The following is a 27,844-nucleotide window of genomic DNA, read 5'->3' on the forward strand; positions in this document are numbered from 1 at the left end:
AAGCTTCACATGCTATAAGCCTCTCCCAGGTAGCGTCTGAGATGCACTCATTCAGTTTTGCATTTCTTCTTTGTTACACTGAAATGTGAGGGATTTCTAAATCCTGATTTGGATGCATCCCCTAGCAGCGGAGAAAAAATGACAATTACTGAAGCAAGGCAAGTTGTTTTCAGTTTAGCAGGTTTTTTCTAAGCCAGGCTTGTGGTTTCATTTAAAGTTTGAATGCTTCCATTCTCTGAGAAGCCCAGTGGCTTTTCAATAGCTGAAGATCAAATGATGCTAATCAGCCAGTGTGACCTAATCCTCTAATTCAGATGCCTTTTTACATTAGAAATGTTCTGCTCATGTAAGATTGGTTTGCTTTTAAACTGACTTTTTTTCCGTTAAATGTGCTATTCTCAAAGTTCTGTTCCATGTTCCTCTGATCTGCTACTTCTACGCAAATAAAGGAAGACTATTTTCTTCATTTTGCAGGTTTAGATAGGCCATTCCTAAGGGTTCTGACAGAAAATCAGAAAAAAAAGACAAAGATGTTATGCAACAGCAATGAGGGGAACATTTTTCTTTTTGGTAGCGGTCCTACAGGTCGCCTACACTGCCAATAGCTAAATCCCGTTTGCAATGTCCGTCAGCTCAGTGCATCTGCAGGTAGATGACAGATTGCAGCCACAGCAGAGGTGCTGGACCACAGGAGGGAAAACAGCCTGCTGCGTAAATGACGGTGGACATTGCCTCATGTAAGGGTGCAGCTGGGTGACCCGCAAACACAGCCTGTCAGACTTGGCAGGTTTGCTGACACTCTAACACTGGGAGAGCTCCTGAGCTCTACGAGCACCAACAGACGGACCACCAGCACAGGCTGTGTCTACTGACCTTCACAGTGGTTTTCAGTAAGGAAGGCTGCATGAGGGGATCCTAACCAATTTGTTAGGCCACATGCATTTAACTGCATTAGCCACTTCCCCTTCACACATATGGAGCTAAAACTTTACAAAGCCTGAACACGGCCTTTACTCCTACAGGCAACACACGGACATCTGAATTTCTTCACAAGTCCAAAGGCCAGAACCTCCTGAAACACTAGGCTCTCTGGTCAAGTGCAGTCTTCAGTGTTAATGACTAGCACTGATGAAGTCTTACCCCTTTTGCTTACCTCTGGGCTGGACTTAGTCAATATTTACACATAATAACAAACCAATAGTCAACACCATCAATGTTGACCTCCTTCCTATGAACCTTGCCTGCTTGAACTATAGAGGAAGTCGCAGCTAAAGTATGTGGCAGAGAGGAAAGAGCCCCATGGCACACACACAGGTAAGTTCAGCTGTTTGGTCTTGTCTGTAGCATTACTCAGGATTCTTGCTAGGATTTTACTAGCTACTTCTACCTTGTTGCTAACATTACCTCATGTAAAGGAAGTAAAGGAAATAAGGCTTGGAGAAATAAAACATTTTATAGTATCTGGCAAGTGTTTATCAATCATTTTTCTCCTAAAGAGGACACCAGGGTTTATTGTTCCTGCTTAGGGGTCTGTGATACGTAATCATCTTACTATATCTAGTGAACTACACAACTTTATTCACTTATTTATTTGTTTGTTTATTTGTTTATTTAATCTGTCAGAAGATGCCAAATGAATCTAATCAATTAATTACTTTTTCCCAAGATATTTCACCAACATGGGTCTTGCAGAATCCAAATTAGCAGAACACACTAGAGGTTTCAAAATCCCAAGTGCTAGTATCGGCACTACGTTAAGTGAAGCACAAGATGATTAAGATCCACCTTCAAAGTAGTTAAAATTTCTTTCTCCAGTCATCTGGCATTTGCAGAGATGATTTTCATATTACTGTGCCAAGTGTGTAAAACGTCCCTTTTCCCCAGTGCTATTTTCTTAAAGAAATTAAAACATAATTTTATCCTGGCATTTGGTAGAAGCTTGTGGTCGAAGTAAGGATTTGTGGGCAAAGTGCGCCATCTCCCGCTACTAAATGATAATTACTCATCACTAGCAAGACGAATAATTTCGCATTTCTCCTTTAGAATTGCCATCTGTTATAGTGAAAGACGGGAAAAGAAAGCCATCTGAGACTGATGGAAGATTAAGACTTTAACTTTAACATCAATATCCTTAAACCTTATCACAATATCCTGTATGGAGACTTGGCAAATCATTGCTAGTTTCTTGATTACATAAAAAACCTGATTAAAATTGTAAGGACCTGGGCATCCCAAATTTGTTGCTGTTTTCAGGCTGCTTAGTCAAAAGTAAAATTACATTAGATTTTAAAAGAGCTAAAATCTGTACTATATTATGGTCCCCCAGCCCTACAAAAGTTGTATGTATTTAATACTATTCACAATGCATATGATTAGTACTTGAAAATACTCATGAATTATAGCTCTAGTATTGTCCCAGGGTAGAAACCTGGGAGAAAGTACTGATGGGGTAGAAAAATACTGTAAATAAGCAGTTCTGTTTGCCTAAAAATTTTAAAGAATTACAAGGGTTGCATTAAGTACAAGTGTATCTCATGTATATTTTATCCACATAAACAGTATGTTCAAATGTATGTATTTAAATAAATGTATTACATGCTGAAAAGAAGTAATTCACAGCATTATTTTTAGCTGATGCCTGGGAAATTGTTCCCCATGGGTATGTGAAATGATGTTGTTGCCGTGTTCAGCAACTGTTACATAGAGGCTTTCTATTCTTCTCAATGTTGCTGGAAACTTCAGGTCTCCAGAGCATTCACAGCTCCAAAGGCTTCAAATGGAGCAGAGTTCTTAAGTGCAATAGAAAATCAAACTGTGTATGTGGGCATGCTGAGTTTGACAGCATTCTCTAAACCTATAGGACAGCCACAGCTGGGGACTGCAACATAGCCTCATTAATGTCACAGGAGAATTGGTTCCAGAAATGCATCTTAAGGACACCGATGGCAAAGAAATTATCACACAAAACTGAAAAACATGCCTCCTTATGTGTATTGTACAAGACCTATCCATGTTAAAAAAGTGTTAAAGAAATTGCAAAAGCAAGTGGGTTATAAGATTTAAAGAGCTGTATATATTAAACATTGAATAGAAACCTTCAGAAAGGGTTAAAAGGCAAAATATCTGCTATTAGTTAGACTTAAAAATAGCACTGTTGAACTAGACACAACATCTTATTTAAAATACAAATTAAATTACTCTGCGTTATTTTTGTGTTTGTCTAAGTTCAGAAGGTATGCAACTACTGCCCAGAAACCAGAAAGAATCCGTTTGCAGCCAGAAAGACTGCAAGATAAAGAAAGCTGATGAAGCTCTGGTGGAAAGAGACCTGTGAAGGACAAGAAGGCAATCAAAAACAGCTGGTATGGATTTATGAAGGACAAATCATATTTGACCAACCTGACTGCATCCTATGATGAAGTAGCTGGCTACATGGAGAAGGAGAAAGCAAGTGGATATAACAGATCTTGACTTCAGTCCAGTTTTTGAAATAATTTCCTGCAGCATTTTCACTTGCAAACTGAGGAAATATGGCATGAGCAAGCTGGCTGTTAGATGAACTGAAAACCTCCTGTACTGCTGAGCTCAGTGGGTAGCAGTTGATGGCTTGATAACCTTCCTGAAGGCCTACAGCAAGTTGAATACTCTAGGGGTTGTTACTAGGGCTCACATGGTTCGTTATCTTCATCAAAAACCTGGACAGTGAGACAGGACATACCCACAGCCTACTTTCAGATAATGCTAAGGTAGGGGGAATGATTGACACGCTAAAAAGTAGAGCTTCATTTCTGAGAGACTTCGAGAAATTTAAGGGCTGGGCTGCCAGAAGGCTTAACATGTTCAAGGAGAAATGTGCAACCCTGCACCCAAGACAGAATAAGCCCTTCTGTTGGTATCAGATGTGAAGAAATGGAGCTGGGGATCAGCTCTACTGAGAAGAACCTAGGGTTATGTGAAACCCAAAGTCCAATATGAGCAACAGCGTGCTCATCCCAAAGAAGGCAAAACCACTGAGTAGGCCTACATTAGGGGCATGGCCAGTTGACAGAGGGGGATAGTTGATCTGTCCCCCTTTGCTTGCTGGTGGTGAGGCCTTGCCAGGACAGTGTGCTGCTTCAGTTCAAGTGGAGTGTTTACAGAGAAGGTCTACCAAGATGATCACAATCTAAATCACTTCCGCTGGGGGCTGAGGGAGCTGGGCCTGTCTTGTCTGTTGAAGAATGCGAGGGGTCACATAGTAGCAGCCTACAGCTACTTGAAGGGGTTTACAAATAGGACAGAGCTAAACTCTTCTTGGTAATAGTAGGCAACAGAACAACAACCAACGGCCAGAAATGGCTTGGGAGGTTCAAGGAGGATATTATTTACTTAGAAGACAGTTAACCCAGACAAATAACATGTTGTTGTTCTGTTTTCTTTTGTTTTGTTTTGGGGGGGAGAGCCAGGGTTGGATGGTTTTGAGAGCTGTCAAGGCAACACTGTAATCAGACCTACTTTCAGTGGGGAGGCTGGACTATGCAATATCCAAAGGTCCTTTCCAACCAACATTTCTATGATTGTATACAAATGTAAAACTGATGTCTTCCCTTGTTTATTGTGGGAAGATAGCTTTTAAATTGCGACCAAAATGCATCTGGGCTGTATTATTTATTTGGGAGTGTGTTTAAGTATACACGGGAGCAAAAAATAAAAATACTCTGCCATCTGTTGATATCTGGCAAACTGCAGATGTTCTTTACTGAAAGCGGAATATTTAATTGCCACATTTAAACCATTGTCTGCTATTTCAATTGGTAATATAAAAATAACAAAGAAATGCAATGCATTTTGAAAAGCTACAGATTGCAAAGTGTTTTTATTTAGTGTATTTATTTATTTAGTGTATTTATTTATTTAAGTGTATTTATTTGGTGTTTTTATTTAACTTGCAAAAGTGAGGAGAAGTGACTGTAGCCAGATTTCAGGAGTCTATAACCTTAAATCTCTTAGTGCAGCAACTGTGATAACAACACTCTTTTCTCTGAATAATTACATTAGCTTCTTCCATTTACTATGATGATTTTTTTTGTTTGTTTGTTTTAGGAAAAAAAAAAGAGGAAAAGAAAAAGCATGCTACATGCTTAAGTGGTCATTGATATGATCAGTTTTGACCAACTATGAGCTACTCACAGAGAAGGCCTCACCAAGAATTGTCGCTGTTGCCTATATCAATAACAGCCCAGCTTCTACTCCTCTACCTTTGTGGCAATTTTAAGATTTGAAGAAAAGCTTGTCAAGTGTAGGGAATTTAATCAGAAGAAAACATACTGATGAGGAAAGATTGTGCAGCCTGTGGTTACACTTCATTTCTGACCCTTTCATCGCAACGGAGAGTTATGTGACCTGTATGTATACTTGTGTCACATCGTTGGAGTAATTAAGGCTCCTGTCCCCTCTCACCACCCCCAGTACTGCTGTCTGCCCTTTAATTATTGCTGTTTCTGCACATCAGTTGTGTGCTGGACATTACACAATGAGTGTAAAGAGGCCATTCCAGGTCCAGGTCCAGTGGACTTAAAATTGAAAGTCTACTCTTAGTCCGTCTCTTTATTGTCAATTTACTGAAGAATTGCTAGCAATTTCTGAATATGAGAAGGCACTTCTTTACTGTGAGGGTGACAGAGCACGGGCACAGGTTGCCCAGAGAGGTTGTGGAGTCTCCTTCTCTGGAGATATTCAAAACCCGCCTGGATGCCACCCTGCACAATGTGCTCTAGGTGATCCTGCTCGGCAGGGGGTTGGACTAGATGATGTTCAGAGGTCTCTTCCAACCTCACCCATTCTGTGTCTCTGTGATTTGGGTCAGGTAATTATCCCCTTGTAATCTTATCTACTCCTTTCCTGCACATGGAAGGATTTCTTCTTCTGTTTTTGCGGCCGTGGTAAGTCACCACGTTCCCGTTATCACAGCAGTCACATCCACAAACACCCGGACTTCTCCCGTTGCTTTCCTCCTCGGCCTGAGCTGTTATTATTAGAGTACTGATTGCGGTTAATCGATTAGGTAATAGCCACAGGGGAGCCGGAGATCTGGGTGTAAAAACTCCCCGCTGGACCTTACACCCACGCCCGCCAGGCGGCTCTCCCCTTCCCCGGCCTTCGGGGAGGTGCTGGCCAGCTGCCGCGGCAGCCCCCCGGGGCAGGCCGTGCTCCGCGGCCGGGAGGAAGAGGAGGAGGAGGAAGAGGAAGAGGAGGAGGAAGGGGAGGAGGAGGAGGGCGCTCGGGAAGCGGAGCGGGCGGCCCATGGCGGCGGGGGGCAGCGGGGGCGGGCTGCTCGCCTTCCTGCGGCTGCTGGGGCAGCTCAAGGTGCCGGGCCGGGGACGGGAGGGCAGGGCGGCGGGGGAGAGGTGCCCGGGGGGGGCCGGGGGGGGCCGGGGGCTTGCCGGCTGCAGATCCAGGTGCCTCGGAGCGCCGAGGTGGCAGCGGGGCGGAATTTGCCCACGTGTCGCTTCAAAACCTAAGGTTTCCCCCTTTAAGTGACCGCGGTGCTCCCTTCCCGCAGAGGGTGCCGCGGACGGGATGGGTGTACAGGAACGTGGCAAAGCCAGAGAGCGTGTCGGATCACATGTACAGGATGGCGATGATGGCCTTGGTGACCGAGGACAAAAACCTGAACAAGGACAGGTGAGAGAGACCCTCTGGTTCCCCTGCCTGGTGCTGCCACGGGGGAGCTGCGGGCACAGCGCTCAGAGCAGCCGTCCTGCTGAGGAGGAGCTCTTAAGGCCCACCGACGGTGTTTGAAGTGCTTTCCCCACATCCCTTCCCTCCATCCTTTGAGCTGTTTACCTGGAGAGGTGAACGGGACGAAGGCTTTTTATCACTAAAATCAGAGTGCTGAGGCTCTGAGCTGGCTTTCCCTCAAGCCTGAGACAAGCAAGCTGAAGGCATCCCGGTAAAAGGCAGTTTGAAGCAACAGACAACAAAGGCAAAGACATTCTCGGTGGATTTGGGCAGGCTGAGTTAGCACTCAGCAGCAATCGGGAGCCTCATAAATCATACAGCATAGAAGAGAGAGCATCATTAGTATTGAACGAGTTGTCAAGTACAGTATGGGATCATATTTGCTGTCACTTCAGGAGCTGATGAAAGCAGTGAAGGCTTTCTTGAGGATTGTGCTACAGGCTGACATAGCTGCTTAGCTGCAAGCATGTTTTGTCAGCTTATAAATTGAATTTGGGGTGGCGGCAGATTACGTTCTACCTGTTACAGGGATAATGTGAAGTGTATAATGTAGGTAGCTCTTGTATGCTTGGTTTTCTGAGATGTGAAAACTACATACATTACTTTTGAATTGTATGCTATTGTGCAAACTATATTTTTACTTATATCTATATTTACAAGCAGCAGGAGATAGAAATTGGGAATTAAAATCATGTCTAAATGGAAAACAAGGCCCTTAGGCCCTTAGCAAAGAAGTGAAATGTATTATGTAAAATCTCTCTCTATATATGAAAGGGATAAATTATGGGGGCTCTTAGCTTTATGAATAATAAGACATAACTTAAAATGTTGAAAAAATGATTATTCTGTCTTTGCTTTTTGTCAGATGCATACGATTAGCGTTGGTTCATGATATGGCTGAATGCATTGTTGGAGATATTGCTCCTGCAGACAACATCTCAAAAGAGGAGAAACACAGGAGAGAAGAGGTATAGACATAAGCTGTGAAACCACATCTGCCAAGCATTTTGAATGTTTTAAATGCTCTGCTGGTAGTGAAGAGACCCTCAAAGCAACCTAACACTGTCATTGGCATTGCACAAGTAGGCCACTAACACCCAAAGTTTTCAGCTTGTTTTAATATTTTTTTAACATGTAACATAACAAAGTACAAAGTTACGGAAGGAGAATCTTTGAAGTAATCACATTGATAATTTGTTCCCAAGCTAGCAGTATTTTTGGTAGCCTAAGTTAGTCCTGCTGACAGCCTTATCAAGCAGGAAGGAGCAGGGAGTAGGTTCACTGATAATAGCATGTGATGGTTAATGGCAGATGTGTGGTGCCAGATAATTTGATAGTGACATACACTGTTTTTTTGTTTGTTTGTTTTTAACAATTTGCACAGGACTCCAAACACAGGTATCATTTCTTTTTGTCATTCATTCCTGAGTGCAGTGTGGCTAGAATTATTTTATTTTTGGCCTTGTACATATCCAAACTCTTGGCTTATCGTTCCTAGTTTGATGTTTTATTTGAAGAAAATGTAAACCACTCCTTCAGTTACAGCTAGAGGGCAACATGGTGCCTCGGAATTTCTTTTGAGGCTACCATTAGCTCTTCAAAGTGTAAAAAACGTTGCAGTGATTTCTTTTTCCCCACTTTTATGCATACTTTTTTAAAACTTGGGAGTGAGGGTTATGATTAATTCTAGGAGTAAGCTTTTTGCTAAGGAAGTGGAACTTAAAGATCAAAGCAGTATTCAGTGTTCTTGAAGTACTATCTTTACTGACTATAATTTTAGTTTTTTTTTTTATTTCAGTGTACTTTCTAGTGTGCCCTTACATTGAATAAAAAAAACACCTCTTTCCCTAAAGCCTTCAGGGTTCACGTTCAATAGAGGAAATTCTAATTTGTATTTAGGAAATGAAAAAAGTGTTTTGATGCCTAAGAATGTTATTTTTTTCTTCAGTATTTGCAGCTCCTTGCAGATCTCATTTAGCTCGCTAAGGGCTTTTTTGTTGACTTAGTAGGAAGCAGCATCAAGCATTAAACACTTAAATTAACTGTTAAATACTTTGCTGTAAAAATACAGTAAGGGTAACAGCTTCATGAGCTTAGATAGCTTGTACTGAATTATCCATATGCTGCTGCTGCTTCTGAGTTCTCTTTTTCCCTTTCACAACCAGCTCAGTGTAAGCTGTAGAGCAAGCTAGTCTGCTTGTGCATTGTTTAATCAGCTAGTCTCACTAAGGCTAAGGCAGCAGAAAACTAAAAGAAACAAAGAAACCGGAAAAAAAAAAAAGGCAACAAAAAAAATCCTACCTTTTTTTGGCATTACCTGTCATTTTGCCCTGCTAACATCAAATTTTGATGAAATCTGAGCTGAAAGGTGCTCCCCAGTGATGGGGAGTAGCTGATTCAGCTCAGTCATATTGCATAACTGTGTCCTACGTTTCAAGTGGAGAAACAATTATGGCATAAAACCTTTGTCTTCCCTGTGATGTTGATCGTTTCAGAAGCAGCCCTAAGTGTTGCTAGGAAAACAGTAGAAACGAGACTGATTAGCTGGGAGAATACAAAGAGCATGCAGAACAATTTCTGCTTGCTGGTAATACCATCAGTTCGATATTGTGTTAAATCTTCTACCAAAACTGTTGGTGAGCAGATGGTATTTCAGTCTGGGAGTACTGTGTTTTATTGCTGCAGAGTATTAAATGGATTTTTGTTGTCTGTTTTTCAAAATCAGATATTTTTTAAAGGCTTATGTTGCATTGCCTGTGTCAGTAGCTGTTGTCAGCCCTACTAGTGCAAATGGGCTAGTTGTGAGTTTGGGTGAGGACAGTTGTTTGTCAGCACTAGGAATTCAGATTTTAAAGCTACTTCTATGAACTGTACCTATAATCTTCCCAGTAAGTACAAATGTTGCCTTGACTTGTTAAATCTGGAAGGCAGAGCTATTTGACTTGCCTGTTTTGCTCTGGGCTTCTTTTTGGATTCTTGAAGATATTTTTATTTTTTAATTTTTCAGATTAGCTTTCTAGCAATTCACTTAAATGGTCTCATAAAAGATCCTCTACCAAGTGGTCCTTCTGTTCCTCTGGAAGATTTCATGTACACATGCACTTTCAAGTAATATGTTGTGTAGTATATGTTTCCACAAACTTGGTAACAGGTAATTAATTCTTCAGGAAAAAAAGTGATAAATTGAGTATATTTTCACTCACTCAAAAATGGCTATGTACAAATGGCTTCTATTTTTCAGGCAGCTATGCAGCAGCTGACCCAGCTTCTATCAGAGGACCTCAAAAAAGAAATCTATGAACTCTGGGAAGTAAGTTTGCATTCTTTTAGTCCTCTGCTAAGATTGAGGGTAACCCTTTATGCTCTTTCTGTTGACCCATGGAACTGTCATCTCTTATTTTGATCTCAAGCAAGGTAGATTCATTGGCTTTGGAGGTAAAGCTAACAGTGTGAATCAAGGTCACTTACGAATCCCTTTTAAAAGGGAACCCCAAACTTTGGCAGAATAACCAGTCTCTGCCTTTGGCCTCTCAAAGTTCCAGATGGACCTGCCCTGGGCATGGTGTGTACAACTGAAAGAAGGGTATATCTTCTGCATCCAGCACTCTTGGAGAAAGATCTATTTATTTATTTTTTATTTTTACCACATTATCTCTTTTGTTGACGTTTGGCTGTTTTCAGCTCATAATAGAGGAAAAAAACAATGGCAACTGATTATATCTTGGAGTATTTTCTGCTTTTTATACATGTAATAGTTTATGTGGCATCCATTTCTTTATTAGACATCCCATTAAGCTAAAATATTTGCTAGTAGATTTTGGCTTATACTTAAATGTGAAGTACTGACAAAACAATAGTGCTTTTCTACAAACAGTGCTGATTGCTGGCTGGTATTGGGTACCTTAAATGTTTGTATTGGAAAGTATCTTCTGTATTTGAGTGTGATTTAACTTTCTGATGTGAACTCATGCATCAGAAAATTAATTGATAAGATCTGTTATAAACTAGGGGTGATCAGATTATTTCCAAAGACTTCATGTTTGTAATTACTGTGCTTTATATTCTCCTGGCATGCAATCGCATGAAGACAAATGCATTCACAAACTCTTGTTCACACTGTGTTGCAAACAGTTATGTTTCTTGGCCTCTGTAACCTGAAGCTGTATTTTGTGCTGGCATTCTTACCTTTCCACTTGGGCTGTATTTAAATTCCAGATACTGGCAGCCAATTTCTGCCTTGGATTATAACCACCTGCTTGTTTTGCTTCATTTTTCTTGCTGTAGTTGTGTGTTGAAGCTGGCAGCAGGGTTGGGTTTTCAGTGCTGTACTTCAAGGTAAAGGGCATAAATCAGCACAACCAGATCTAGGAAATAGCATATGTGCATTTGTTTAGTACACACTGGTTCCTTCTTCCTCGGGAAGCTGCTAAAATTGAAGAAAAGGAGTTTAGGATAGATAAGATTAGTCTTATAGAATTTCTTTTCCATACTGTTTTTCTTTGCCTCAGGCTTCTGCCTGTATAGGAGCTGATTCAGTATTCAGTTAGTTCTTCAGCATGTTAGCTTGTTATCATGCCCATTAACTGTAATTTAACATATGCATGCTTTTGATCTTTTGTTCTTTGTTTCTACCTTTAGGATAACTTATTGGTTTTGCATCTCCAGTGTAGCAGTCGGAGCGTAACCTACATAGCAATGAGTGTAACCTAAAAATCTAATATTCACATGCGGTCCCTCTAGTCTTATTTTAAGTGGAACAACTAAGTACTTTTTAAAAAGATTTTTTTTTTAAGGCAGAAAATAAGAAGCCCATGATCACTGGGTTTGATATGCAGCTCTTAGCTAGCCAGAGGCATTTCCCTCTCTCTTTGTGAGTGAAGAAAGTTATAGCCCAGAGCTGAACAGTGGCTGGGAGAAGATCTGTTGAGACTCTTACCGAGCTCTTCCTGTACTGCTCAGCCCTAGTCTCTGGCCCGTGCTTCCCTTCAGCCCTGGGAAGACTGCTGCTTTGGTTTGTACTGGTGGGCAGTCTTCAAGTGCATCTGTGTAGTGCAGGGGAGAGGTAGCAAAAAGATGCCCCTGAGATAGTTTTATTTCCCAGCTTCCTTCAGGTTATGTTTGGAAAAAAAAAAAAAAAATTAAAGTAAATAGGTGTGCATGCTTCAGCTCTGTCCTGCTTTTTTATTTTCAAGAACAAAATCACAGGAGTCATTTTAAAAGCCAGACTGTGGTGTTTGAAGAACCAGGTACTCTTTTTCCCAAGTATGCTTTCATTTCACATTCTTAAACACCTGTGGGGAAGAAAAAAATAAGTGTTTATTTGAGCACTGTGCCCAGCTGCACATATAATAGCTGATGTTTCTTGAGGTTAATGTAAGCTGAGGTATGAATAACATCGGGTGAGTTGTATGGCACAAAGATCAGTAACAGGTTGATACTCCCAGTTAATTGCTGGAGGTGGAACAGACCTTTACAAGCCATCGTTCTCCTCCTGAAGTTGACCTTTTTAATGCTGCCAGAAGTGTTTGTTCTTTTCAGTGGCCCCAAAAAAAACAAAATAGTAGAAATAAATAGAAAATAACCTTCAGTATTTAAACAAATAAAATATGGGGTAAAGTTCAGATTGAATGGAGGAGAGGAAGATAAAAACACTGAAAATAAATTGATCATTAAAATAATGATAAAAATGAAATTGAGAACTTAAAGGATAATTTAAGTTCAAGTAGAGTAGTGTATTGAACCAATCATGGCTATCAAAATCTGGATTTCTGACTTTCAAATGTAAAGCAGTAAGTGTAATAAATAAGTGCGGCAGCACAGATGGGCCTGGTGTGTACTGAAGCCTCTGGTCTGATTATCTGTGGTGGGGATGATGAGTGGGGTCAGACCTGCTGAGGGTGTCAAGGCAATGATAACTTGTGTGGAAAGAAGCCTTTTCCTGCAGCCGAAGTCAGGAGAAGACCAGTAGATTCAATAGTGGATTCAAATTCAATACAGTAGATTTAGAAAAGACAGGTGAACCTGTCTGCAACCATCACTAGAGGCAAATGGCAGCAAAATTGTTCAAGTTGCCTAGAAATGTGAACGACTCACAGATACATACTGACAGTGAATGGGGTGAGGGTGAAGATAGCAGAGAGATTAGAGGACTTAAAGTCTGAAGGGGAGGAAACCCGTAAATTAATGCCCTCCCCATCTCCTAGGAGAGAGATAAAGACCAACAGCTCAGACGGATTAGACCAAAGAGATTAAGGAGGAGTGACAGGAAAAATGTGAAGAACAACTCCTTATAAAAAGAGCAAGTGGTGAAGAGAGGTGCAAAATAGGTCTTAGAAATAAGTAATAGTAATGCATAGGCACACACCATGGTAATTCATAGCCTTAGCAAGGCATAAGAAGATCTTTATGTAGAAAACTTTGTTAAATGGAACCTGTTAATTAGCTTGTGTGTCCTATAGGGCTGTCTCCATATTCTCCCTGATTCAGCAAAGCACTTTGGTACATATTTAAGTGTGATGGTTTCATTGTGATGGGCAGCTAAACACAACCAAAACTGCTCTCTCCTTTCCCACCCTCAAAGGAAGAGCAGGAGAAAATACGATGGAGAAGGGCTCAAGGGTTGAGATAAGGACAGGGAGATCACTCCACAATTATCATCATGGGTAAAAGACACTGAGCATAGGGAGATTAATGTTATTTATTGCCTATTAAAAACAAACCAGAGCAGTGAGAACTAAAAGCAAACTACAAACACCTTCCCCTGTTCCGCCCCATCCACCTTCTTCTACGTCCTCCCTCTGAGTGGCGAAGGGGAACAGGGAATGGGGGCTGCGGTCAGTCCCTGGTGCTTCGTCCCTGCCCCTGCTCCCCGTGGGGTCCCTCCCACGGGATGCCGTCCTGCCCGAACTGAGCCTGCGGGGGCTGCCCACAGGCAGCAGCTCTTCAAGCACTGCTCCCACAGGGCTCCGTACCACGGGGTCCATCCCTGAGGAGCAAACTGCTCCAGCACGGGTCCCCCACGGGCGGCAGCTCCCCCCAGACCCCTGCTCCTGCGTGGGCTCCTCTCCACGGGCTGCAGCTCCGGCCCGGGGCCTGCTCCTGCGGGGGCTCTCCATGGGCCGCAGCCTCCTCCAGGCCACATCCACCTGCTCCACCGGGGGCTCCTCCACGGGCTGCAGCGTGGAGATCTGCTCCGTGTGGGACCCGTGGGCTGCAGGGGGACAGCCTGCTCCACCAGGGGCCTCTCCACAGGCCACAGGGGATTTTTTCCCCTTCCTTAAATCTGCTCTCCTAGGGGCCCAACCAACATCACTCCCTGGCTCAGCTCTGGCCAGCAGCAGGTCCCTTTTGGAGCCGGCTGGAGCTGGCTCTGATCTGACATGGGCAGCTGCTGGGCTCTGCTCACAGAGGCCACCCCTGCAGCCCCCCTGCAAACAAAACCTTGGCTTGTAAAACCAATATGTTAAGCTAAAGTATGCAAAAAGAATTTGCCCTTAAATCCTATTACATTTAATAGAAATTTACCATGTATCTAAGTGTTTTGCTGAATAGCATTCTTAAATTTGAGTGTGAAAGGGGTAACTGAATATTTATGGAGTGGCTTGTACTAGTGAAGGAAATTCTAGATCTATGAAGGGCTTCTGACACTGTTTCAGACTATACAATTTTTTCTTATAACTGGTAATCTGCAAATCTGTTCAGGAATACGAAAACCAGCATACTGCAGAAGCCAAGTTCGTGAAACAGTTGGATCAGTGTGAGATGATACTGCAAGCATTTGAGTACGAAGAGTTGGAAAACACACCTGGCAGACTGCAGGATTTTTACGATTCAACTGCTGGTATGACACTTGTGTGTACGTTTGTTGTGGGTTGGTTTCTTGTTTTTTGTTTGTTTGTTTTTGTAAAAGAAATATATGAATTGCCTTCTTTTTCTGATAGACATGCAAAGCAAATGAGAGCTAGTTATTTTATTCATTGCTCAAATACCCTAAGTATATTGGGGGAAATTATTGCAGAGTGAAGAGACCTTGCATTTATCTGCATGTGTTGAACCTGAATCTCATTTATGCCAAGTTCCTTTTACGTCGCTTTGGTCCTAGAGAGAGGCTTAGTTGTTACTATACTAGGATGTGTTTAAGGATCTCCTTGTATCATCAGAGGGGTGTAAAGGAGGCTTCAGTTGTTGCTGGTGCTCTGAGAGCAAGTTGTTCCTATTTATTTAGTGTTTCACAAACTAGTGAAGTAAAATTTGTTATCCCTACATGAGCTGTGGTCTTGTGTGAGCTGCCCAAGGTACATGTGAGAACCAGCTCAGTGAAAAGTCTTAGGTACAGTTGTACTACTTTTTAGTCTACTGCTTCTCAACCTTCCTAAAATAAACTAATCATTAAAAAGGAAACATAGGTAAAATAGTTGTCTTTATGATTTTAGCAAGGGATTTGAACACCAGGAAAAGACTGACTACAAGTAATCCTGTCCTGGGGAAAAACAGAACAAACAAATGTATGGAGAGGACCTAACACACTGTCCAGACAATGGCCAGTGTCACCGACAAATCCCATTTGTACCTTGGTGGCTCCTTAGGGAAATAAGCTCTCTGAAAAATGATGTAACTTCAATATCAACAGAGCTGGAATACTTTGTTTTCTTAGCGGCATCTTTGCCCTTCTATTAGATTTCAGTAACTTAAACTAAGCTAGTTTCTCAGTAGAACCTAGAGCATATTCCCTGAGTGCAGCTGTAATTGGAGTAGTTACTTGTAGCAGGATATGTAGCATAGGATTGTCCTGGTCAGGGGGCATCCCTTTTTTAGTTCTTAAATTTCTTAATAGAGCAAAAATATCTGTATAAGCTTTTTCTGGGGGGGTGAGGGGAGGGACAGGAGGAAATGACCATAACTAGTCTAATAGTTATTCCATAGTAGAAATAAAATGGGACTACTGTCTTTCTTAAAAGAATGGTTTGGACTTTATTCTGAGCCTTACGCAGCATCACTGCCAACCTTTCACACGCAGAAAAATGAGAGCATTTGTCATTAACTTTCTCTTTCTTTTATTTTGCAGGAAAGTTTGTTCACCCAGAAATACTCCAGCTGGTATCTCTGATCAACAGAGAAAGGAATAAAAAAACAGCTGCTACATGTCATCCACATTCCTGAGGTTTTCCTAAATACTGTAGCTATATTAAAATGCTTTTTGTTTTACATTCTGTGTGCTGTGTTTCCTCCAATAACATAAATAATTCTGCCAGCAGATTTTTTTTAATGTGTATTCACTGCTGAAAATCCTGAGACCACTTGGCTAGGAACAGGTTTTGTTGTTGTTTTAATAAGTTTTGATCGATGCAGCCTCACAAATAGGCTCTCTGCTGGCAAAATTCAGGTAAGTTCAAAATTTATCTGATTGCAAACAAATCTGTTCATGCAGTGCACTGACCGGGACAGGTAGTCTTCTTGTGTGGCTTCTAAGAATGTGTGGATTTAAGGACACTGCATCACAGAGGTTAATATCTGTTCACTGTAGTACTTGGAAGCGAGACCAATTAGCACATTTCTCTGGAAGCTCTTGACAAACTTAAAGATGAGATTTTCTTTGATCTGTACAAGTGATGGTGGATAAAACCCTGGTAATCTCATGGTTACACTTTCTCGATGCATTTATTGTTCATACATTTTTTTTCTACTATGTGTTTTATCAGGGAATGGTGCTGAGGTTTACATCAGACCAGTATGCCTAACTCCCACTCACCTCAAACTGGTGACCTTACGGACTCTTGCAGAGATAACTGATAATCAAAGAACAGTTGAGATTGGAAGGGGCCTTTGAGGATGGTGCAGTCTAATGCAGATAACTCTACTTCAGTGTAAAGCTTGCCTTCCCTTGTTCAAGCTGTTGCACACCGGTACCAATCCTGCTGCGATGTATTGGTGGAAGTAATAATGCTCAAGTACAGTATGTTGTCAAGTAAAGCTGTAGTGGTGTTAAATGCCAAAACAAGACCAGTGTATGTGTTATCATCTGTTGTATCGAGTATGCAGCAGGAGATTAGGATGATGTACCAATTACCAGATAATGAAAGTTTGCACCTGGAAAAATTATATGGTAGAGATCTAGAGCTAGCTTTTCTATCTATCTTCAGCCTCATGTCAGATGAGGCAGCATGAAAATAAATTGAATTGTAATCCCCTTTTAAGGCAGGTAATTTAGCTGAGCACAGGTCTTCAGGCACCATGACTCCAGGAGATGTCTCCTTGATGCAAACCTTTGGGCCTGACTGCATTCTGTGGCTGGTGCCTTTGGCAGAGACACAGAGCACTTCCCTGAGGGGTTGGGAGCTTTTGCCTCCAGCGACCTGTGCAGTTCACAAGAGCTGCAGAGTATCTTGGGCTGGATGAGGTGTGGGATGCCTACTCTGCTCAGGGAACCTCACAAAGCAGCAGTTGTGCCCTGTGGAGACGCTGAAAGAACAGTCTGCACTTTGCTGAGCAGTAGGACACTAAATAGTAGTTACTGGTATTTGATCATCATACTGCAAGCGAGGTGGGGTGGGCCCTGCAGAGCTTTGTCCAGGGCCCAGTGTTCTTCACTATTTTTATCCCACTGAGGTGCGTGCAATCATAGTCTTCATTAGTTTGTATTGAATGCCAAGCACAAAAGCGTGCCAGATACATTGAAGGACAGGATTGAGTGCAATCTTGACAAACCAGAAAAGTGGTCTTGAAAAGATGTTTGAGAACACACAGTAAGTGCTGCCCCAGCAGGAACAGTCAGTTCCTCCAACGCAGCCGGAGGCTTTCCTGGCTGGCGATACCCAGTTCTGCAGGGGAGCTGGGGGACTGAGCACTGAGCCTGAGTCAGCAGCACACTGTTGCAAGAAAGGTAAATATTATCCTGGGAAACAGCCATAGTTTGAGTGTGTTGTGTGGGATTTTGTTTTTGCTTAAATACATCTGGCATGTACTCCATGTAACACTACATTCCCATCTACTTGCTGCAATCATATGTCAGCTTTGGGCACTGCATTTTAATAGAAATAGGAAATTAGTTGGAAAGAGGCTGGAGAAAAAAGTGCAATCAGAAAGCCTGAGCCATGATGACAAGTTGAAAGAAAGGCCAGCAGATAGCCAGTGGTGTCAGGCTTCCTAATACACTACTGAAGTGTACCGTTCACATGTAGGAAAAGTGTGCTACAGCCTGCCTGGATGTGTGACCTGTGTGGAAATCTCCTTCTCCCATATCTTTCTCGTGACCTATTCTTATCAGGATGGAGTCTACTCAGGGTGGTAGCTGTTGTAATGACAGTAACACATAAGGCTTAATATGGAAGAGAAGCCTGTCTGGCCAACCTACCTCAACTAGTTGATACAAGGTCTTTAAATTGTGCTCTTAATGAATGTAGCAAAAAAACAATTTACTGCTTTCCCAGAAACATATATATATATATCTCCACACACACACACACACAAAAATGAGGGCTAATTCCCCATCCAGTCCACATTCTTACCTTTTACCTTTACTGACCCTGCTCAAAAGTTCAATGCAAACCTTTGTTCTCTGCTGCACATTTCACATTTACTGAACGCAGTTGAGTCATTTTTCTCCTTTGAATCTCAAAATTTTCAAAAATTGGGCCACAGATTTCCATGGGGAATTTCAGATCTGGATGGGAGTGAACAGATTTTAAAAACTGGAGGAATGGCAATTTATATATTTGCAATTTACCTTGATACTCTGCTGTGACAGCAAGGCTTAGAAAAGAGATGCACAGTATTGCTTGTGAATACATGGAATTAAAAAGAAAACATCACAAAGTAAAAGAGTAAGAGAAATTTATTTTTGCTAAGAATATCAATAACTTCATTTACACAAACTAAGTGACCATTAATATTTTTATTTATTTAAATAAAGTCATGTTTATGCACAAAACCACTGCAAAATAAGCTAGCAAACACACAAGAAAACTGTACTAAAGACCTAATTAAATTTGCTTCCATGCTAAAAATCACACTAAAGAGGCATTTGAGATAGATAGATGTCCAAAGTTCTTAATGTTCTACTAGACATAAGTTAAATGACTTCTAACTTTGTGAAAACTGTAACAAAAGCCACACAGGAAAAAAAAAAAAAAAAAAATCACTTAAAGCCACGTTTCCTCACAAGATTTTAAGCAGTCTGTAATGTCAAACTCACTAACACTGATTTGAAACTTTGGCTTATGCTCAAAACAAGCATCCATTTTCAAAGTAGCCAGACTGTTTTCCATTTTGTTTATACTTTTGATAAAGTTGTGCTCATCTCAGTCTGGTGAACTGAGTAATACAACATGCAGACTGACAAGTGCTCATTAAGACAGCAAGACACTGTCACAAGTGTGCTGCTCTTTTCTTAAAAAGAAGTGCTATGCTAAAAGGATGCAAGAAAACATGCTGAATCAAAGCTGAGAGATGGCTGGCTCTCGGTGATTAAGTAGATATAATGCAGTCAGTAGAATTATGCCCAAGAATGAAGCAGGAAAAAATTTGGTGCAAAAACTTAAGCACTTATTCCTTGTGTGTATTGTAGGATACTGGAGTCAAGCTAGCAGCTCCACAATGTGGACTGAAGGCATGGCCTCTCTAACCTATGGCACATCTTTACTCAATTGTTGGGTTTGTATTCCACTTAAGGCTGTAACTTGACTGAGGCTCGTGCTGTTCAGTCATAATTAATTTACCTTCCCTTCTTTTTAAGGGGAAGATAGGGAGGAAAAATTAGAGGTTCCCCCCCTGCTCTACTTCCCTTTGTAATTAGCTTATACCGTTGAGTCTTATCAAACCACAGAGAGCAAGCAACAGAACGTATTTTTAAACGGAAGCTTTTCCTGCTGCAACGTTCAGCTTCCATCGGCAGCTGTGATCAGCTTAATTTCTGTATGAATAACCGGGTGTGCCTTCCTGTCCTTAGCTCTGCTGACGAACGGATGGAGAAGGGCAATGCCAGACTGTTATCAGTGAAGGACAAAAAACTTTTTTGGGGCGACAATAAGTGATTTTAATTCCATTAGGAAATAGATCATGTACAGACACTCCTGATCAAAGGGCACCTGGTATGGCAGGTAGACAGCTGGTCTACGGCCTACTGCTGGCAGCAATCTTTGCACAGCTCTAGGTCCATCTGTCTGATGTGGCACTGAGAGGGGGGTTAGAAACCAGCAGATAGAAAACGCTATACTTAACTAAGTAAGAGAGACTGAGCAATTTTTGGAAGGAAGTTACATTAAAATGAAAATTATTTTGGTCACGTTATAGATTTTAGAGCGTTATGAGTCAATTACTTGTGTGTGGTTCCTATGGCGTACAAAATACCCGACGATAAAATGGCATATCCAAAATACAAATAGAAGAAATGCTTCTCCGGCACTAGCCTAGGGAGGCAATTTTCCAAAACTGACAAAACCTTGTTGCACAAATTGGGCCGTGAGAGAGGCCTAGAAACCACGGTCCAGGCAAGTCTCTGAGCAAGGCCGCCGGCCTAGCACTGGAGCTCTTCTTCACTCTCGGGAAGCCGGGTGCCAGCGAGAGAGCTCTGGGCGCTGGCGTGGGCTGTGGAGCTGAGAACTTCTTCAAAACTGCCCCCAGTGTGACTTGTCCCACCAACCTTGGTCTGAAACAAGGCAAAGAAAGAACAGCAAGTTCCTCTGCTCGCGCTGTAGCGAGTCCCATTTGCATTTCACCCCATGGCCACAGAGGGCTGGGAACTGTTTAAAGCAGGCAGAGAACATGGGTGGTGGTTGTTTTTTTTTTGTTTGTTTTTCTTTTTCTTTTTTAAAAGAACAAAGCTATACAAAAAGTTAAATAAAGCAACCCCTTTCCTCCACCAGCTTTTAAACGTCTCAGCCACAATCGTCAAATCTGTCCAGAATTACCATAAACCTTAAGGAACTGTCCCCTAAGTAGATTTGAATTAGGATCCTGTATCGTGCCAGTGACCTTCGTGTGGTTCTTTACATGAGCGCCTCACACTTGTTTTTCTGTTTTTTCCAGTTCTGCACAGGCTGAATAAGGGATGGGTATTAAAATTAACTGGTATATATACAGCGTTTTCCTGGGAGAAAAAAAATCAAATTACATTAATGGGTATAACTGTGCTCACAAGTAATCTACTTTCAAAATGCTAAAGTTCACTGAATTGGTAAATATAAGAAGTAAAATAAAAAATAAAAATAATAATAATAAAAAAAAATACGGCTCAAAGTCTGAAATACAGTTTTCCTAAACAAGAAAAAGCTTTACCTAAATATTTGGAAACGATGAAGACTATAAGAGGAGACAAAGCAGGTTTGATTGGGTTGTCTCAGTAAGAGAGCATTCTTTTGTGGTTTTGTCTTGCTGACAAGCCTGATCTAAGTTGATTCATGCCTGAGAATAGGACAGAACTTTCCACTCCATCCTAGAACTGCAGCAGGAGTTAAAGAAAAGATGGCAATTTTCCAGATTACCAGCCACCAAATGCTTAGGAAGATTATTTTAATTAAATGAACACTGTGTCCTAAGTTTCCAAAGGGTTAATCCCATGTAATCCTTTGTTTCATCAGCTAGCACAGGAGCTCGCCTGGTTTGAAATTTCAATAAAATACGGTAGTAGAATGCTCGACTATTTCCTCTGACAGTTTGAGTCACAATTATTAAAAGTTCCTGTCTCAAGAGGTAAGTCTCTATCCATTCTGTAAGTCAGCACAGCGGCTGACTAGAAAGTATCAGTTTATCCTTGATTTTTTCCAGTAACAGAGTAATATATGTATATATATAGATAAATGCTGGTAGGCCCAGAACTTGCAATGAAAATGCAGCCACTGCCTAGTAAAGCTGTTAAGTTTTCATGGCAGAGCTCATGACTGTTTCCTAATTAAAATTCTCCACAAAAGTAACATTGATTCAAACCGATCACAGTGAATGTGAAGGTAGAGACTATTCCTGCACTATTTCAAATGATTCCAATAAGGTGCATCTAAATTTGGGTACCTAAAAACTATTAATGAAGATTCATTTTCTGTTTGCATTTCTGCCTACTCTTCCATGAGAAAACAAGAATGACACAAGTCACTTACTGAATGCTTCTGGCCAACACCCCAGTATTCACAACAAACATTTAGTTCATCAGCATTCTGATTTTCAGAAAAGTTTAAGAGTCAGGCACCCAGTTCCTGTTGATTTCCACGGGAAGGTAAACTAATTCACTCTCCTAAGAAAGCTGCAATCCAAAATCCACCATCAAAAGCAAATAAAATCTAATTAGAAGTTTGACTTCTAAATGAATTAAATCTGAAAGCCAGTTTTCACTGACCACAGAACACTATAGGACACTGAAGATCTGAAGCTAACATGACCAAAAATAAAATAAATAAATATATATATATATATAAAATGCTGCTGCTAGTCTCTTGCCGAAAGCCTCTCTAGAACATTCTCCATTTTTTCAGATCACAGGAGGACCCTAGAATTGGAAGGACAGCCTATACTTTTCCCTCATAGGACTTCCTCAAGTCCTCAGAAGCCTCAGAAGAGAGGAAAAAGGATGAACAGTTCTGAGACATTCCCAAATGTTCACAGCCTGTGTTGGTGGCACCCTAGGTCCATGACTCCATCTTCCTTCCTCCATTTGCCCAAAGAAATGAAAGAAAGAGAATACAGGCAGAAAATATTTGAGAAAATGTCAGTGGGTTTGCCAATAAAGCTGGACAATGAAATGGAAGTTGCATGGAATGCAGAAGCTGACTTTAGACTCCAGACATTTTGTTTTGTCTTGTTTAACTAAAGATTCCGTGAAAGGAGATCTAGGAGCACCCTGAGCACCTGGCAGGATAAGGGCTGGCATGACAAGGAATTCCTCCAGAAGAATGCCTTGGCTCAATCAGCAAAATACGATCAGGCTCCTCAAGTAAATCACTGTGAGAAGAAACGGTCTTCAGAGCCGAGCAGTTTGAATCAGATTTTCCTCTTTCTAAGTGACACGTGGAAACAGACACCCCACCCCACCCCTGATGCAGAAACAGCATCACTCACAATTCTCCTTTAGCCCTCAAAGCAAGGTGAAAAGGCTTTGGGCTGCCTTCTCACAGGTTAGCCATAACTGTAGGAAGAATGGATTTGTGGAGACTGGAGGAGTCCAAAAGCAAGTTTGGGAGCTAAATGTACTGACAGCACTAAAAGCCCTAGAGTAGGTTTAGTGACTGAATGACTAAAAGAAAGTGCTGCACTTCTTCAACAAAGTTTCTTCTAACTGACAAGTGGTGGAAAAAATAATATTCCACTTCAGACCTGAGGTGTTCCAGTGAGCTGCATGCCTTATCTAAATGGACATAAGTAGAAGGAACACAAAACCATAAGCAAGTGATAACACCCAGCTGCAACAGGCAGGAATTCGGATCTTTCTAGCTGCGGCACCCCACTGCAAGAATGGCTTTTCTTACAAGGAGATCGCGTGTAAAAAGAATTTTCAGCTAAGGTTGAAAGAATGAACACGAATGTGTATAAAGGTACTGAGCTCAGTCCCCAGAGGTCAGAGTTTTGTTCTAGCTCTGCCACTAGACTTCCTTGGGATGCTGCCTCCCACCTTGGAATGATGTTTCTGTCTCTGACAGGGTGCAATGGAGATGCCATCACCCTACATTATCATGACTTAAAGCTGTCAAAGCAGACTATCTCCTAATAAAAGTGAACGTGAAAAAGCTGAAAATGATAGTGCAGCTCAGCAGTCTTTGATGCACATGCTGATTTAGGAACGTGAAAATAAATGAAGTTCTCTACTGCTCTGTATTTTCCTTAGACACTGACTGGCAAATATTACCTGCTGTATGATTTCACAGAGGTTTGGAAAGACAGACCTTGACCGTGCACCTGCTGCTTCGGTTCTAGTGGTAATTTGCATTTTATGTAACAAGGAATGCCCCTTCCCCGGTGGATGGCCATCTTCTTGCCACTTTAATATTGTACAAATTGTAATGCCTGCTGACATTAATCCAGTGTTGTCAGTTCCCCACAAAATGAGGTGATACATTTGGCCCTTGATTACTAAGAGACTGTACGTAAAATGTTAGAATCTTTCTATAGCAGGAAAATGCCATTTTGTGGGCACACTTATCAGATGAATAAGAACCATCAGGGGACAAAAACTCTTGTTCCCACTTTTGATGCAAGTTTGCCATTCTCTGTCCTGCCTTAACAAGTGTTATTAGTGATGCCTGATAACTTTCTCATCAGATGTTTCTGTCCCACAGCACGTATGTTAATATAGTTCTGAAATTTTAAATACAGATAAAACATTGAATCAGAGAGAAAATGGACACCTGCATTAAGGAAAGACTACTTCAGTGCTGAGAGCATAAGTGGTATGACAAACCAGAGCTACATGATAGCTCCCACACCGGCTGAGTCAGGGGCACTCAGTGAGTACATCTCTAGCGCTGCAAGCAGAGTAGCTCCAGCCAGGACTTCAGTTCAGTCTGTAGACAAACAGCTGTGTCTGCCTGGCATGGCACAGCACAAAGCTCATGAGACCACGCTGCTTTCAAAACTGGACCCTGCGTCTCCACATGGCTCTGCCTCACACAGCACAATCAACCGTGGTTACACCTGAGATGTCTCTTCTTTCCACTTCAATATGGCCATATTTTTGGCATTTTTGAGACTGCTCGTTTACTTTGGCAGGCAACAGAAGTAGCTTCACAGCAGTAAAGCAGAGAAAGAAGATTTTTCTGATTTGTTTTCACTTTCTAATAGTGCTTCTGAAGTTGCATGATATTTGCATGAAATTCTTGATTCAACAGCAAATTCAATCACCTTCCTGTACAAAGGATAGGGACAACTAAGCTGTCACACTTCAAGCATAGCCATATAACTCAGTCTTTAACCGTTACCTTAAGGCTTGTGACAGTGGTCTCAACCTTCTCTTCGAATGACTTGAAAGTTGGAGAATTCCTAAGAGAAAAAGAAAGTTGAAGCAAGTCAGTTGTAAACTTAATGAGGTAACCTCACAATTTCTTCAGTTTTCACCAAGCAACAACGGACCAAATGAAGGCTGGCTGGCAGCACAGATCTGTAGACTGATAGCTTATGAACAGTCGCAAAAGCAGAACCTGCCTAGTAACTGAGACCAAGCAGTGACTGGCCTGCCCATCCTCTGATACATTTTATTATGCTCTCAGAAGGAAGAACCAGAGAACAATGGCCTAAATATTCCATTTCTATGGTTTTATCTATTTTTGCTTTGCCATAGTGCAATTAACAATTTTTTTCTTCTGATAAGTTTATAATTAATATGACTAAAAAGATGGTTGTTCAAACTTCAACATTGCAGAGGCTATGATGATGGAGATTAAAACTACATAGGAAGTGGGTCCCAAATGCCTTTGAGGAACCTCGCCCCCATCTGTGATATTGTGACCTAGGTGTAAGCTGTTGCTTTCAAAGGAAGACTTTAGGGAGTCTGTGTTCCTAGCGTGTCTGTCTAACAAAGCTAAGCTTTGCTTGGCCTTCACTTCCCGTTGAAAAGAACACAGCTCTGCTTGTGGGAGAACTGTGAGCTGAACATATCTTAAGAAAAGCAACAGCTGTGATTTTCCTTCTTAAAGCATGTGACATACTTGGTTTGCTAGCTTGCCTTACAACCTCATTCTTTTCTCCATTACTTGAAACATAGCTTCTCTCTCATTTTAAATGCATGCAACTTTTTTTTTTTTTGCATTTCTTCCTGCAGGCAGAACACACTGACCACAACTATTATCTGTCTTAATATTATGAACATAACATATACACTGTTCTAATGTTCTCAATTACAGCAAGCTTTGTGCTTCATGGTTAGTGAAGAGTCTGCACTTCAGAAACTGCTGTCCAGCAGGCTTCCTCTTATACTTTCTTCACCAAACAAAACAAAAAGATGTCAGGAACTACCTTTCCCTGTCAGGTGCTCATCCATACACCTGTGCCATCCACGGGGAATGGCAAATGCAGCAGCCTATGGTTTACTCTCCAAAATGATGAAGCCAATGGCTGCTAAAACTTGCATGTTCCTGTTTGCATGCACTGGGAACTTATCAAGAGCATGGTAGTGACCTCTATTTCTGCAAACACATTTACATCATATCCCTCATCAGATTAGAGTTAAATTGACTCTAATTTAAGGACAGGGCAAGCAGAAGCCAGTTGGAAAAGCAATGCAGATTTACTTTTGGTTTCTGTTAAAGGGTCAAAGGGTCTCTGCTGAAGGGTCAAAAGGACCCTTCAAGAAATTGTTTTATGATTTCTGTTTGACCCATGGGTCACTCTGGTGAGTGTTTGCCTTAAACTATTCACCTGCCAAAGCTGAACGAAGTGGCATCCATTGTGTGGTTAGGAGGTTTGTTTTCCTCATACGCTTGGCAGGGAGCCAGAATATTAATATATTTAGAGACTGGGAGGATAAAAAGGAAGCTGGATCCTAATTTTATTGAAAACAGTAAGAGCTTTACTTGAAGAGGCATTGATATTTGGCAACAGTCAAGTAAAGCATGATTATAGCCATTAAAATATAGAAAGCACTCATAAAATCCCTGCATAGGAGCATGATCCAAAGCTGCTGGAGTGGAAAGCATCGCTGACATTAATGGGCTTTGGATGATGTTCTAGAGACAGCAAAACAACTGAATTTCAGATTCAGTAATACAAATCCGATAACACTCAACTACCCAAATACATCTCAGAACTGCTCCATTTATTCAAAAGATCGAACAAGAGGTTAAGCAGTTAACGCAATTAAAAAGAAAAAAAAAAAAAGAAAACCACAGACGGCCAGTCCTACAGACCTTATCTACGTGAATAACCTACGTGAATAACCTTAATTGATTGAAGCCATCTGACTGAGAAACTGCATTATTAGGATCAAGGTATGCAGTTCCCCCCTCATTACAATGCTGAACGTCAACATAGTGAGCACAATATGGGTAGCATATTACCTCATTGCAGGCATGCTTATGGAATGGCGAATAGAGTAACTGTGGGATGAAAGCAAAAGATATGGAAAAAAAGCTGTAAAATCCAGTTTGCAAAAAGATCACAACATACTGTTTTTATTTTTTGAATATAACTATTTTTAAAGTTCACATAAGAGTACTGGCACTCCACTCCCGATGGCAACAGCTTGTCAAACTTACCTGTGAATTCCAGCTCACATTCAGCACTGAAGATCTTGCCACCACACTGTCAGGTCAACTGAACAGCAATTGCATAGGGCTCAAAGAATAATGAAGTTCCTGGCAATATCCGTTTAAAGGACACAGAACCAACCCCGCTATCTACACAGACATGCAACCTACGACAGAGGAACGGAAAGCTACCTTCATGTTCCTCAGTCACAGACAATAAGCTTTGTGCTTGGTGAATGCAGCATGCCTCAGGTCTGTGAACCTGATCAGAGCTGGTTCAAAGCAGTAGGTAGGCAGGCAACTGCCTGCCTCTGTTGCATGTAAAATGCATAGAGCCAAAATGGACAGTACTAGCCCCCAGTTTGTATAGCCTAACACAAGAGGTTTTTTCAACAGAGAAGCAAGCAAGCCACTCAGCTGTAACAGTTTCCTATCTCTTCTGGGATCACCAAGCATAGAAAGCACTGTTCTCCAAAGCTCTCATCCACCTCTCCTTGCCACGCTCTCTTCTTCCCTCCTCAGACTTCCCAGCAGTGTGTGTATCAGGATGTTGGAAGGCAGAGGATGGAGTCTCTACAACACTCAAAAAATCTCCTTATCCTCTTCTGCACCTCTACCCCTGCAGCTGGCTTCCCATCCTAACCTCTTGACTTAACTAGCCACATTCTTCTACCTGAGCCACCAAAGTCAAATCTGCTGTCCTAATTTCACTACTGCTGGAAGCATCAACACTGTTCTGAATAGTCTTTATTTGAAGTGCAAGAACTGTCCGTAACTACATTTACATCTGAACATTATGAGTAAGTTGCACACTGCAAGAGTATGTGCTGTTTCCAAAATTCATGTGTGGCTACTTTCAGTGTTGAGTGACAGCTGCAGCTTGGTCTGGTTGAAAAAAGTAAGAGCGTTAAGGGACAGCAACATTTGGCGGCAATCAAGCAAAGCATGATCATAGCATTAAAAATGAG

At 41.5% G+C, this 27,844-nt stretch overlaps 2 protein-coding genes and 1 long non-coding RNA gene across 9 annotated transcripts in view; 2 read left to right on the top strand and 1 right to left on the bottom strand.

The window, feature by feature from the left end:
• Window positions 1–287: 287 nt before the first annotated feature.
• LOC136790456 (uncharacterized) lies at window positions 288–3,747 on the top strand. The gene is made up of 2 exons (XR_010830395.1): window positions 288–1,314; window positions 3,231–3,747. It is a non-coding gene; the product is annotated as an uncharacterized lncRNA (long non-coding RNA).
• Window positions 3,748–6,184: 2,437 nt separating this feature from the next.
• Window positions 6,185–15,924, top strand: HDDC2 (HD domain containing 2). Of its 3 annotated transcripts, XM_066994323.1 has the most exons (7): window positions 6,185–6,345; window positions 6,542–6,663; window positions 7,586–7,688; window positions 9,962–10,030; window positions 11,913–11,966; window positions 14,422–14,560; window positions 15,785–15,924. In XM_066994323.1, the coding sequence occupies exons 1-7, from the start codon at window positions 6,283–6,285 to the stop codon at window positions 15,877–15,879; spliced, it is 645 nt and encodes a 214-aa protein (XP_066850424.1). In that variant the 5' UTR covers window positions 6,185–6,282; the 3' UTR covers window positions 15,880–15,924. The 3 variants fall into 3 exon arrangements, with proteins under 3 accessions (XP_066850424.1, XP_047921476.1, XP_066850425.1); XM_048065519.2 differs by lacking the exon at window positions 11,913–11,966; XM_066994324.1 differs by lacking the exons at window positions 9,962–10,030; window positions 11,913–11,966.
• Window positions 15,925–18,595: 2,671 nt separating this feature from the next.
• TPD52L1 (TPD52 like 1) overlaps window positions 18,596–27,844 on the bottom strand; it is a 55,518-nt gene continuing 46,269 nt past the window's right edge. For 4 of the 5 annotated variants that reach the window (XM_048065515.2, XM_048065514.2, XM_048065517.2 and 1 more), the window contains 3 exons: window positions 26,688–26,726; window positions 24,615–24,675; window positions 18,596–20,362 (listed from right to left, as the gene is read on the bottom strand). In XM_048065515.2, coding sequence (XP_047921472.1) covers window positions 20,231–20,362; window positions 24,615–24,675; window positions 26,688–26,726 — 232 coding nt within the window. In that variant the 3' untranslated portion in view covers window positions 18,596–20,230. The remainder of the gene's footprint in view (window positions 20,363–24,614; window positions 24,676–26,687; window positions 26,727–27,844) is intronic. The other variant, XM_066994326.1, reaches the window with a different exon arrangement.

This window comes from Anser cygnoides, chromosome 3, assembly GCF_040182565.1.
Source record: "Anser cygnoides isolate HZ-2024a breed goose chromosome 3, Taihu_goose_T2T_genome, whole genome shotgun sequence".
Taxonomy (NCBI): domain Eukaryota; kingdom Metazoa; phylum Chordata; class Aves; order Anseriformes; family Anatidae; genus Anser; species Anser cygnoides.

What these genes read in the sequence shown, in the direction of transcription:
- HDDC2 (XM_066994323.1), top strand. Translation starts at nt 6,283, where the DNA reads ATGGCGGCGGGGGGCAGCGGGGGCGGGCTGCTCGCCTTCCTGCGGCTG. An exon ending in AAATCTATGAACTCTGGGAA is followed by an intron (nt 10,031 to 11,912) that starts GTAAGTTTGCAT and finishes TTTATTTTCAAG; the next exon opens with AACAAAATCACAGGAGTCAT. An exon ending in TTTTTACGATTCAACTGCTG is followed by an intron (nt 14,561 to 15,784) that starts GTATGACACTTG and finishes TTTATTTTGCAG; the next exon opens with GAAAGTTTGTTCACCCAGAA.